Source organism: Numida meleagris, chromosome 2 (genome assembly GCF_002078875.1).
Source record: "Numida meleagris isolate 19003 breed g44 Domestic line chromosome 2, NumMel1.0, whole genome shotgun sequence".
Classification (NCBI taxonomy): Eukaryota; Metazoa; Chordata; class Aves; order Galliformes; family Numididae; genus Numida; species Numida meleagris.
This window is the reverse complement of record NC_034410.1, coordinates 145,815,044-145,828,629: the sequence shown is the minus strand read 5'-3', so window position 1 is coordinate 145,828,629 and position 13,586 is coordinate 145,815,044. Positions and strand designations below refer to the sequence as shown.

The 13,586-nt window shown below is 42.6% G+C and overlaps 1 protein-coding gene across 4 annotated transcripts in view; it reads right to left on the bottom strand.

Moving 5' to 3' along the window:
- ADGRB1 (adhesion G protein-coupled receptor B1) overlaps positions 1–13,586 on the bottom strand; it is a 206,964-nt gene that overhangs the window by 49,993 nt on the left and 143,385 nt on the right. For all 4 annotated transcript variants that reach the window (XM_021387913.1, XM_021387911.1, XM_021387912.1 and 1 more), the window contains 3 exons: positions 9,737–9,839; positions 5,483–5,633; positions 906–975 (listed from right to left, as the gene is read on the bottom strand). In XM_021387913.1, the coding sequence (XP_021243588.1) occupies positions 906–975; positions 5,483–5,633; positions 9,737–9,839 (324 nt within the window). The remainder of the gene's footprint in view (positions 1–905; positions 976–5,482; positions 5,634–9,736; positions 9,840–13,586) is intronic.

Sequence of the window (13,586 nt, the reverse complement as noted above, 5' to 3'; positions counted from 1 at the left end):
AAGAAAAGAAAAGAAAAGAAAAGAAAAGAAAAGAAAAGAAAAGAAAAGAAAAGAAAAGAAAAGAAAAGAAAAGAAAAGAAAAGAAAAGGAAAAAAAAATTTTAAGGTAAATTCTGAGTTGCTTCTAGCGTGGGACAGAGCAAACAAATTCAGAACTCACTCCCATTCTGGTGCCTAAAACTGAGCTAAGCTATTTTGAAAACCTGCATTTAATCAAACAATCCATTAAGGAGACAAACACAAAAGCTATTATTTCTTTTTTAAGCATCCCAAACTTTAAATATTCCCCATTTTGCTCTAAAAAAAAAATACTGTCTCTGCATAGCAGGTACTCAGATCAAAATGATGTAATATATCACAGAATTATCTAGTCATGAATGTTGGAAAGACCTCCAAGATCATCAAGTCTAACCATCAGCCCATCACCATCATGTCATTCATTTAACAGTTCCCTTGAATTCGTTTATAAAGGAATACACAGCTTTCAGGCAGTACCCAGTCCCTGTTGGTATTCTGAGAGATGCTTCAGAAGCAAATGCAGGTAAAATGTGAACCATGCTGACCATTGGCATTCTCATCTTTATGGTGCAAATGTCCCTTTTGTTCAGACTGAACTTAGAGGGCTGCTCCTATTCACACAATAAGTCCTTCCCTGGAGACTTTGCTATCCTAAGGTTTCCCCTGGACATTTGGGTAGGGATGAGGAAAGAGTGCAGCATCCAGATGAACTGATGGATTGAGGAGGTTGGAAGGCTCCCTCAGCTCCTATCATTCCTGCTTCCATGAGCAGCACATGAGAATTAAGCTCCTACCTTTGTTCCTGCAGGCCAGTGACTGGATTTTTGACAAAATGATGGGAGGTGAGACAGAAAAAAAAAAAAAAGGAAGAAGAGCCCCATTACTCACTAGTTCACGGTGCCATACCCCTTGGCTTTAGTAAATCCCACAGAAATGGCAACCACCAAGGCGGGGAGCCCTATGGAAAATGAAACAAGAGAAAATTGGTTATTTTAACATATGTGCAGCTCTGCTCCAACTCAACCACTTAATATACCCCATTTCTCCCTGTGTTATTCTAGCACCATCTGTGCAAGCCTGGGCCTTTGGCAGAGTCTGAATTCAGGACCTTCAGAGCCAGAAGCATGAACCTTTGTTACGTCTGCTAATGAAGTTAATGCTGTCAGCTGTAATCAGTTCGTATCCTGCTGTGGTCTCAGCAGTTGTGTTGGGAATGATAGTACATGCAGATGCATAAAATTCATTTATTTTATTCTTAGGGACGCAGAACAGCCAGGAATATACCAGGACATTTCTTGCGGGTGGAATATTCAGGCACCACTTAACCCAAAAGAATGAGTAAGGCAGAGATTAAAAGCTATGTTTGCTCTTAACATAATATGTGAACAATTCAGGCTCAAATCTTGCTCAAAATGAGACAGAACAGGAAATGGGAACAGTGTTCCCCCTATCCATCTATACCCCTGTGTGCTGTGGATGCTCCATTCCTGGAGATGTTCAAGACCAGGTTGGATGGGGCCCTGGGCAACCTGGTCTAGTACCAGATCTGGAGGTTGGTGGCCCTGCCTGTGGCAGGGGGGTTGGAACTTAATGATCCTAGGGGTCCCTTCCAACCCAAGCCATTCTATGATTCCATGATTCTACGATAATGGAGGAAGTCCCTCTGAAGCACAATGGAAAGGAGAATAGGAACATCAGATCTTTTTGCAAACTAGGGTACTTACTTTATGCCAGAGAGCTGCTCCCTTTTTGCATCCAAAAGGGAAATAAACTAAGGAAAAACACCCACCTTGGAGAGAGGACACACTTCATTATGAATGCTACAAAGGATAGGCAGTTTGTGCCTTGGAGGCTATTTGAAGCTCATGGTGCCCAATTTATCTTCAGGATGTCATGAGCTAACAATACCAGCATGGGGTCTCATTGCAGGTGCGTAAGGGGGTGAAGCTATGTCCTAGATCCTAACGTTAAAATCTCAAAAAAAATGAGGATAAGGAAGAGGTATAAATTAAAACCTGCTGGTTATTGTGAAATACTGGCCTGAAACTTAGAACTACTGATATGGTTGAGTTTTTGAATACCTAGGCACATTTGAACTAATAAAAAAATGTGTCCTGCCTACTTATCCTTACTATTCTTGCCTGGTAAACTGCTCTAGGACTTACAAAGGAGATTGAGTACTTCTTTGGTTCACTATCCTCAGCCTAGCTCTTTCCTTTCCGTACAAAAATGTCTGGATATGGTCTGGGAACATCTGGTTACTCAGCTGTGGAGAGCTCTGTGTGGCTTTTTATAGTCCTACTACTTGTAACATGATGCATTAAGCTGTCTCAATGCTAAAGATGGGCAAATCCCATTAAGAATTAGCAGGATCAGTAGCCAGCTAGGATTAGTGCTTCTTGACAAGACCCTAATTTGTTTGCTATAGAGGTCATAGCAGGCAGCTGTAGAAGATGCTGTAGTCTGTAGGGATGTCCAGACACAGTATCCAAACAGCTCTGCTGACAGGGTGGTTACTCAGCAATACAGATCAATGCAAAGTTGATTAACTGTGAGGGTGAGCAGCCAGCTGGGAGGTGTAAAGGCTGAGCTGGCTGGAATAGAAAGAATTTCATAAAATCATTAAGGTTGGAAAAGACCACTGGGATCATCTAGTCCAACCATCAACCCATCACCACCATGCCCACTAAACCATGTCCCTCAGTGCCACATCTCCACAGCTCATGAATACCTCCAGGAACGGGAACTTCACCAATGCTGTGAGCAGCCTGTTCCAATTTCGGAGTTATCACAAAGAGAAGAGTTTCTCTTCCAATATGAGACTCCCAAGCACAGCTCTTGTTTGAGCAGTCTAAAGCCATTGAGTAAGGGGGTTTCAAAACGTCTCTTTTTAAAAAGATTCCATAATCAACTATTCACCATTTTGCTGAGCTTCCTTCACACCTCATCTGGATACTCTGGACGTACAACCTGCATGTTATTCACTAATGAAACCAATGTGGCATCCCATGGTATGCACACTAAGAAGTCATAAAGGGCTTTTTAAAGAGTAGAACATGATGCATGAGGCCCCAGAAAGAAGAATATTGGCTAAGACTCTGCCCAAAATAGCAACTTGTTCCTCGCAAAGTACTTCTCTTAGACGTGATAATTATGCAGAAATGCACACTCAGGCTGTGAACTCATCAGATGTACAGGCTGCATTTATTGGAGAGGGGAGCTACACCACGGTAGCTAAGCCAATGAGCACAGCAATGAGGACTGCTGTATCCTTTGCCTTGGGATGTGATTAGATTAAAAATAAATACATCCAAATATTTCCAATAAACTTTTAATCTATTCTTGACCATTTGAAAGAAGGCTGTTTTTAACTGCACTGTTCCATACGCCATGAGTGCTCTGTATCAGACTTTTGTGCAGTCACTCATGCTGCATAGTCTGTGGCCAAATTTGGAGGGGTTTGTGCAGAAAGTGAGTGCTACAGTCATAACTCCAAATAAATGCATGGGAAACCTGATTTGAAGAATCTTTTTCTGTCAGGCCAGCAGGAGAATCATGTAACGAGATCACCACGTCCCATTAGAAAAAGTTCATTTGATAGTAATGACTACCAAGAGCCGTAACTGCTACAAATAACTGAAGACCCTCTCAGAGCCTCAGCCAGGGCAACATTAAAAATCCAATTGAAACAACGGCATGGTCATAAGTAGAATAACCAAACTGTTTCTTCTTCACTGGGACTAAATGTGCCGATTGAATTGTTTCTAGGGAACAGTTTGCATGTCTAAATAACTTGAAATTTTTCTAATTGCTAAAAAACTCTTCTCTGAAAAGGCAAAATCACACACACAAGAGGAGAAGTGGAAACTGGGAGTAAACCTCACTGCTGATGAAACACACAGCATCTTCAATGAGCTACAGCTGAGAACTTGGCAAAGGTCTCAAACAAGAGCTTGGAAAAATGTTAATAAGCAAAGGGGGAAAGGGGAAGAATCAGCCCATTACGAAGTGAATTCATAGAATCACAGAATCATTACGGTTCAAAAAGACCACTGAGATCATCTAGTCTAACCATCAACCCATTGACTGTGATAATTATTTCAGATTATGCTCTTTAAAACTTATTTTCGTCCTCTGCCCTCTTAGAGGTGCCATTAATCCCAGCACTACAGCTGAAGTCTAGCAGGATGCTAAATACCAGAAATTCCCTTGCTGCCCTAACAGACGAGTGTTCTTCACTTTATGTCCTAACCTATTCCAAGCGGTTATTATGCACCATTTATCAGCCAGCGCATCCTAGCCCAGGAATAGCTACATTTTACTAACAGTGCAAATTATGCTCCTACACATGCAGGCTTTTTTTTTTTTTCCCTTAAATCTGTACAAATTACGATTGTGAATGTTGCCTATCCAAAATTCCCTCGGGGCTAACACTCTCATCTGTCCCAGCATTTATAAATCAGAACAAAAAAAAAAATCCCTTTTTATTACCTAGAGAAGCTATCAGTCTTTTGCATTTGATATTCCTGATGTTCCTCGAGTCACACACAGTGTTTGTATTGGAACATACGCACAAGCACAAAAAAGCACACACAGCCTGTGTTTTGCATGTGTGTGGTTACAGGCTTGCTACACACAAACCCTGTATTTCAATCCCACTATTTATTTTGTTTCCTAAGCAAAACTTAAAGAGATGCAGGTGCTGAAAGGAGGATGGCTCTTGACGTGCAAGAATAAATCACATCAGGGCCCTTCATAACCATCGGAAATATCTTGCCTGGGGCAAAATGCTCGACTTCAGTAGTGAAATGAGCCACTAATACGGCTTAGAAGCACAGTGCTCTCTGTCTCTCTCTCTCTCTTTTTCCCCCTGCTTGCTTTTGAGCAACTTTTTGTTCAGTTGCTCCTTTCAAACACAAGCTTGCTGTTGCTTTGAAAGCTCAGGTTATGGGTTTGCGTTTGTTTTCAACTACAGAATGCATCATTTAAAGCTAATAAATTAAACATACGGAAGAGGCAGAGGGAAGAAAATTAGTTAGAAGCATCTGCACTGGTCTCACAGTTTGTTTGTCTATGAAAGGCCCTGCTGCCATGGAGACAGCATTTCAGAGCTTGCTTCTCCCCGGGTCGCACATGGAAGGAGACAGAGAAACAAAACAGAAAGCAGGGAAGAGACCCAGAGCAAGGAGAAACCCCCCAGCCCCAGCATGCCCTTGGAACACACAGCCCCCTCCCAGCTCATCTCCTTCATGTTGCCCTTGGGTGGAGCTTGCAGCACGTAGGACTTCTGGCTTTTGCTCATTTTTAACCATCTGAGCCCTTCTTGACACACCTAAGGGCATCAAACCAAGCTTGTTGCACAGCATCAATCCTGAATACTCTTTGCTCTTCATGCCTGGATGGAACAATGCGTTTTTTCTCTCCCCTGACCCAAAGGAGCTTCTATGCAGACCCACAATCCTCACCCCATCCAAGACACAAGAAGCGCTTGCGGATGATGCGGTTCCGTAACCGACCCGTCACGGCCATGTAGGACTGCCAGGCCTCGGTCAGCACCCAGCAGAAAGAGGAGAGGAAGAAGAAGTGCAAGAAAGCCGCCACCAGCGTGCATATCACCTGGAGAGAGGAGGAAAGGAGCACACATGAGAGGGGAGGGAGAGGAGAAAGGAGAGAGAAGAGAGGCAGGCAGAGGGAGTTGCTTCCAAATTGGGCTCTGGAAGGAAAGGTCACAGGGATCAGCAAAGGAAAAGACATCTCAGGAGGAGGCAGCCTCCCCCTCAAGCTTTGACCTAGCATAGGATTCAAGTGTTTGTTTCAAATTTAAGCACTACACAGAAAGTGACCACTCTTAAGTGTGAGTTCCAAGCCTGCAGTTAACTATTTTCATACAATGATAGAACCACAGGGATCATGGAGTTCAACTCCTGGCCCCACACAGGACCTCCCAAAACTCAAACTCTACATCTGAGAGCGTTGTCCAAAAGCTCCTTGAACTCTGTCAGCTCGCGGCCGTGCCCATTGCCCTGGGGAGTCTGTTCCATGTCCACCACCCTCTGGTGAAGAACCTTTTACTAATCCCCCACCTGACCCTCCCTGACACATTTCCATGCTGAATTTTGAACCCATGCCTTGTCCTTGTGCTGTTTGGCTTCAGCAATATGCATTTATTTTCCAATGATCAAATCAAATCCCTGATGCTTTCGGGGAGGATGGAGCAGTTATTAAGCTGTGCACTAATCTCAGCTCAAAAGGACCGCAAAGCACCATGTTGTTGATGCTTTGCAGTAATGAAATCAGGGAAAGGCAATTCAGACTGGGAAAGATGGAAAATGGTTAAGCTGTGAGAGCTGGGGTGAAAACATGGCTACTAGGGGCTTGGGAAGGACTGCAAGCATGACTTGTCCAAGAGCATGTAGCTATTAGCAAAAAAGGGAGGAAAAAAAAAAAAGGAAAAATTAATGAAATGACAGAATAAATTTCATAATGGCGAGCTCTACTACTTGGCAAGGAAATCTCTCAAGGGACACGGAGAGAGCTCAAGCCATTTAAAATTAAACTAGGGAAAGTACTAGCAAATGCATTATGGAGAACAATCCTGTAGTGGCGGGGAGATGGGCTGGAAAGCTGACAAGCTCATCTTTGTTTTTAACTCAGCAAACCCAAATCGTTCGCTGGTGCAAATTGGTGCCGCTCTGTTTAACTCTGCCAGAGCTATGCTTAATTTGCACCATTGGAGAAGAAGAAACTGTGAATGAACATGCTCCAAAAGAAAACGATGGAAAGAAACTCCCAAAGAGAAGGGAGAGCAAATAGACTTTAAAAGTGACTCGGGGTGAAAAAAATTGGCTTAAGGCACTGAGGACAGATGGGGGTGGGGGTGAATAGTGAAGAATTTCTCTGCTTTGAGTTATATCAGGAAACATGGACTTTGGGTTTACGGTCACTGAACCTTCCTCTTTTTTCATCCACCAGCATCTTTCAGCAGAGAGCTCTCATGCACGGAGCATCTTTTATCATGATTTTATTGAATTGCCCTCAATTCATACACTGGCACAGACGGACGTTATCAGAAGTTGGGAATAAAAGTTAGACGTTGCGTTCTTTGAGACTGGAACTGCGTTTTCATTCTATATTTGTAATTGACACAGAAACCATTGGTATTCTGCCTGCAAGGAGATGACAGTTCAGTACAAATGGCCTATCTGAATGTGATAATCTGAGGTAATTTTCCTATTTTCAAAAGAATCTTCCAAAGGTGGTTGCTATGCATCACCTTACAGGTCTATGTAAAACAGTTACAAACACAAGATACTGTCAGGAATATGTTTTAAGAAATTTGTACTTTACAACTTTTTTTTTTTTAACTACTGTCAGAAATGACAGCATCAGTTTATCTGAGCTGATTTTGTTCTGCATCAACAGAGCTTTCTGCCCTTTTTGCCAGCAGTTTGTAAAGGGGAGAAAAAACGTCTGGTTTCCATTTTTTCCACCTGGGATACACATTTTCCAGCTATACTTACTCAACCAGGTAGTTCTGAGGGAGAGGGGAGAAGAAGAAAGAAGAGCGCAACAAAAACAACGTACATTTATGACAGTGAATGGTCCTTATTTAAAATCCATTAAAAACAAGTAGCTAATTTTACCCAGGTTTGGGAATAAGAGAATCTTCCCTCTTGTATTCCCAATTTCCCCAAGGAGATGTGGCTGTGAAGGCCGTTAGTCCTTGTTTTTCTAAAAGAGGAGAAATCTGCTTCCATGCAGCACCATGCAGCACATAGCCATGTCTTTGAGATACACTGAGTTCATGCAGCACTCATTTCTTTTGTATCACATTATTGCTGACTGTAATTTTTTAGCCTTTTCCCAGGCCTTTCATCTTTAAAAAGCATAGCAAATCCAAGCGTGGAGTCTTGCCTTTGAGGTTATGCGGATGGAAATGATGGGAGAAATAGTCATTTCCCAGGAAAGTAGTACTGTAGAAATTCTCCCAGTGTAACTACAATTATAATTCAATCACTAACATTTTAGGAAGCTCCGCTATGAATGATTGAATGTGAATAGGTTCCAAATTTACAGTCTTTCATCTCTTCTTTGTTCAGTTTTCTTTCTCAGTTCCCTGACAGAGACTGTTTACTAGATGGCTGAGTGGAAACCCAAGAATAACCTTTCTATTTATGGTGTTTCATGCATATGTATGTGCAAAGAGCTAATCTGCCTCACGCAATTACAGCCGGGAGCTTTGAATCCCCACTAACAGCTCTGACACTGAACATCCAAAGCAACATGAGAAAAACCATGAGAAGGAACCTGGGCTCCAAGCTGTGTTGTTAAGGGGATGGGAGAGGGCTGACAATATCCACCTCCTATCCTGGAGTGAAGAAGAATAACCAAAGAGGACGTCCACCCATTGTTGGCCATGATGAGCATCTCTCAGTCTGTCTTTCTATGAAAGGTTGCTCCTAGCACACACTTGAGGTTGCAACACTCCCACAGAATAGAAATGCAGAGCTGAGATCACCCTCTTCCCATCTCTTGCTCCACGCAAACCATGCTGACCATGAAAGACAGCTCTGCTTTGCAAAGTTTCTGAATGGTGTTGGTTTATTAGCAACAGGGCCAGTTGGCTGCATCTCCCCACTCTTCTCTCCACAGGTATGACTCAAGTAGCTCTAAAGCTTTCTTTAAAACATAACCCAGCTCTGACCCAAAAGACCTCGCATAGCAATGAGTCTCTGTGATTCATTAAAGCCTGAGGCTTCTCTGCAAAAATGCTTCCAAAAGTGACAGCATGCTCTGGATGTCAAAGTTGAGACTCGAAAAAATTGGCTGGTTACTGTTAATTAAATATTAAATCTTGATTTCTGATTGTGACTTCAGCAGCAGGAGGAGCTGGAAGACACTTTTGGCCTCAGTTTTCTGCTTAGAGGAGTTAGTATGGTTGGAGCACTTGAAGAGAGAGGATGTACCATAGGAAAGTAGAGAGATGTACCATAGGAAAATACTAAACATGAGCAGTGACTTGTTACGCTAGCTGCCAACAGAGGAAGTAATTTGGCTGGAGAAAAGTCATGCAAGCAACACAACACCTCTCCATCTGCATTTCTAATGTGGAAAGCCACATTAGTACCCTGCAGTCAATGCCCATGGCTTGATATCCATGCTCAATTCTTGTCTTCACTGCTTGAATGGCACTGTGACTTCCCGTGAGTCCCTCGTGGTCTCAGCTCTGCAGTGTGCATGATGTGCACAGCAATGCTTCCCACCCCAAGAAAGGTGTTCTTGGTGGCTGCTTTCCTTAACATCTGCCAACTGCTTTAGGCTTGGAGCGTAAAAGTTGCTGTAGAAATAAATGTAATGCTGAGACGCTGAATGTTTTTGCTTTTTTAGCTCTTTCTCAATCTGTCTTCCTTTGTAATTTTTGGAAAATAAAATGGTTAAAGCCTTGCAAATAACCATGTTTTTTCACCGTGCCATGTGCCAGCTTCTCTAGGCAGATATTCAAAAATATCACATTGGTTTTAATCAAAGCCCTGAGGATGCTGACAAATTATCAAAGAGCGAGTGAGAGAGAAAATTGAAATCTGCCATTTAGTCGTGTCTTTGACATGTCGCTAATTAACAGATGGAGGAAAAACGAGGAGACGCTGCCTGAATGCATCGTTTTGATGCTAAATCAGGAGAAAAGCAAACAAACAAACAAGGTCCGACTAATCTCCTACCTTATTCCGGGTCTGGGTCTGTCCGATCAGGATGAGAGCGTTGGAGGAGATGATGGACAGGCAGAAGTTGATAAGAATGACCGAGCGCTCTGAGCGGATATACCTGCAGAAAGAGAAGAGGGGAAGGATATCCACCCTGTTACACCTTGCATGGAGCCACCGGGCTCTACACAAGGCCATGGTAAGAGACCGCCCACTTCCTGCAGATTTCATGTGTTAAACAGACAAGTACAAGGGGAAAAAGGAGGAGGAGAGTATGGGTGTGGTGCACAGATCTCTCAATCCTCCCCATCAATGTTGGAGTTACGAGCATGAGTCAACAAATCAGGGGCTAGCCTGGTCCCTACTCTGAGCCTTTTCTAAAATAGTAATGAGTGCTCTAAGTCTTCTTCAGCTCTGCTTACTTGGAAGGGGACTTGGAAAGCAGCTTAGAAGAAAACATAGACGCAACACATGGAAAGATTCCCAAATAAGAAGAGCCACAAGCATGCTGGCGATGAAAGCAGGTTACGAACGCATGCATCTTCACAACAAAGTGCTCCGTGACTCAGCATTCCCCTTTGTTTAACCTAACAACACATCCAGAAGTGAGAAGAAATTGTGGCTTTTTTTTTTTTTTTTTTCCCCCAGATGGAGAGGTTTAACACTTCTCAAAACTAGGCCAAATATGTAGCTGCAACCGTGGGTCCGGGACATCAGGAATCCAAGTTAGGAAGTTGTTGCCTTCAGCACCTTGCAGGAGCAAGCCACTTGTCATTTCTCATTTGTAATGTGCAACACAGCACCAACTTGCTGCTGAAGTATGTGCACAATTAATTCAAATGACTGGCTACGGAAGAAAATTTCTTTGAAGGCACTTTTATGTACCTAATGAAATTAAAAGGGAATTGCAAAAGTGCAAGTCTTCAAGGATTGACTCAGGACCTGACCATACCAACCCTCACACATGTGAGTAATCTCAGTGATGCAGCAAGTGCCCTGCCTGAATACCAGATGAGTAAAGAGTAGAAACTGATGTCTACAAAAATTAGAAACAGATCTATTAACCAGACAGCTCATCCCTGGAGGCTAATGCTGGATTATTTTGTATATTCCAGAACATCAACTATTTATACTAAGAATTCAATTTCATTAATTGATTTTAGCAAGAGTGTGTCGGTCGTACTCTGGCTGTAGAGTTTGCATTTCTGACTGGTAGGACAAGATGAGTTTGCCGCTTAGCTGTATTGAGCCAAGAATGAATCTGTGCTTTAGATCTATTGGAGGCTGCAAAACTCGGATTTTAACTTCCCTGTGAGTTTTCCCTCTAGATAAATACGAATGTTGAGAATATGCTTTTCTGGATACAAGAAAAATCACTGATAAAAAGTAACTTCACTCTACATCAGCTTTCTTGGAAAACTGGTTTATAAGTAGTTCATTCTCGAAACAGACCCCAACCCTATAACACACTTCAAAATTCAGGCTTCCAGCTCAGCTAGAAACTGGATTTGCTGAATGCAAAACAAGCCTAGAGTTCTTTCTTGGCCAGTTTGATCCCAGATTGTGCTGTTTCACTTGTTTCAAATGATGTGGATCACCTGGGTCTTATTCCATTTGTATGGTATCAAGCCATCAATCTACTGATGCTTTGATTGTGTGAAGTAAAATATGTATCAAGTCTAATCGGCAGCTTCTGGAGGATAGAAAGGGAGATTTGGACTCTGTCCTGGTAGGAATGGGATGTGCAAAGTCTGTGTAGGAACACTATGGCATTAGTGCGCATTTAGGAATTCTCCCCTGGTAAAAAAAAAAAAAGGTAAGAAATGAGTTGACCCTAAGTGCAGTCCGCATGTCAAAGTAAGGGATGTAAACAGCTGTTTTCACATTTTTCCCCGAGAAGCCTTTTCTTTCTCCATGCTTCCCTTCATCCACCAGAAGTTCCTGCTCCCCAGATCCCTGAACCTCCAAAGAATGAAGTGTGAGTTGGCACCTTGTAGAATCAGAATATCAGAATAATATAGCTTGGAAAAAAACCCTCTGGAGCTTCCAGTTCAATCCTCTGCCCCAAGCAAAGCTGATTTCCAAGTCCTGTCATGTTTTTCAGGGCTTTGTCCAACCAAATTTCAAAAACATCTAAGAACTGGAAGTGCCACAACCTCCTCTGGATGATTTGTTGCAGTGTTTAACCACTCTTATGGTAAAGAGTCATTTTCTCTTATATCCAGTTGGAATTTTTCATGCCGCAACTGGTGGTCCTTGGCCCTAAATCTTTCACTGCATCTATCTGTGAGTTGTATGACTCCTCTTTCTCCATGACTCTTCCTTAACAGACTTTTCTTCTTCAAGTTAGCCAAGCTTTCCTTGTTCCCTATGCCTCTTCCTGAATATTATGTTCTCTAGCTCCTTAAGCTGGACTCGATTCAGTTTGTTGATCTCTCCAGTACTATGGGAGTTCCATTATTGGAAATGCTATGCCAGACGTGGCCTCAAGAGAGTCAAGTAGAGGGGAATAACAATTTTGCTTGACCTGCTGGTTACATTATTGTTAATGTAGTCCTTCATTGTTGAACAGTTGCACTGCTGAGTTATGTATGAATTGTCACCAACTGGATCCCCTGAGGCTTCTTTGGAGATATTACCAAGCAAGTCACCCTCCAGCTTGTCCTGCTGCACGTAGTTGTTCTGTCCCAGGTGCAGGAATGTTCATTTGTCTTTGGTGCAAGATTTCTCCAGCCTATATCTCCAATTTGTTGAAGTCCATCTGAATGTTAGCAATTCTCTCCAGCATATGAGTCACTCTTTCCATATTGGTATAGTCATCCAAGAACTTGCCAAGGGTGCCTTTTTCCCCATCACCTAGGCTGTTAATGAAGATATTAAATGATATTGGTCCTGGTACCAATTCCTGAAAGATACTGCTACTAACCAGCTACTAGCTAGGCTCCAAATCTTAAACCATTACCCTGAGCCTGCATGAACTTCACCCAGCTTTTAATCTTAGAGGATTAAGAGCTAAGGATTTAAGCTTAGAGGACACCAATCCAGTCCAAAATTCACTAGTTTATTTACTAGGATGCTACAGGAGCCTGTGTCAAAGGCCTTGCTAATGACAAAATATACAATGTCCACTTCTCTTCACTGGCCAAGCAACCAGTCATCCCACCACAAAAGGAAAACAGGTCAGTCAGGTACAATCCATCCCCCCAAAAATATGTACCGTCTATTCCCAATCACTTTCTTGTCCATCGTTTTGCTTGGAAAAAGCCTTTATAACTATTTGCTCCTTAATCTTTCCAGAGGCTGTGAATAGACTGAACAGCAAGTAGTTCTACAGATCCTCCTCCTTGTCCTTTTTAAAGGTGAGTGTAACACTTCTTCCAACCACCATGAACCTCCCCAGATGATTGATATAGGCACCACTGTACAGACAGCTCCGTCTCAACACACTCCATGAATCCCATTTGGAGCCATGAACTTTCAAATATCCAATTCACATAGTTCTCAGTTTTCTCTTTCTTGGTGATGGACAGTGACTTTTTTATCCAGTTTCTGCCCCAAGATTCTGGGACTTGCATCCTTGGAAGAAAACGTTGGCAGCAGACCAAGATGAAGAAGGCAGTGATTAATTACTCTGACTTTCTCCATGTCCTTCTCCATTAGAACATGTGTCCCATTCAGCATTTCCCTGGGTCATCTTTTAGTGCTGTCTTACATACAGAAACCCTTCTTCATGCCTTTCATGCCTTTTATCAGTTTCAAATAGAGTTGAGAACTGGCTTTCCTAATGCTTTCAATGCTCTTCGTCAGCCTGACCTCACTACTGAACATTTCCAAGCTACGATGGTTGCTTTTTTTTCCCTCCTGCATC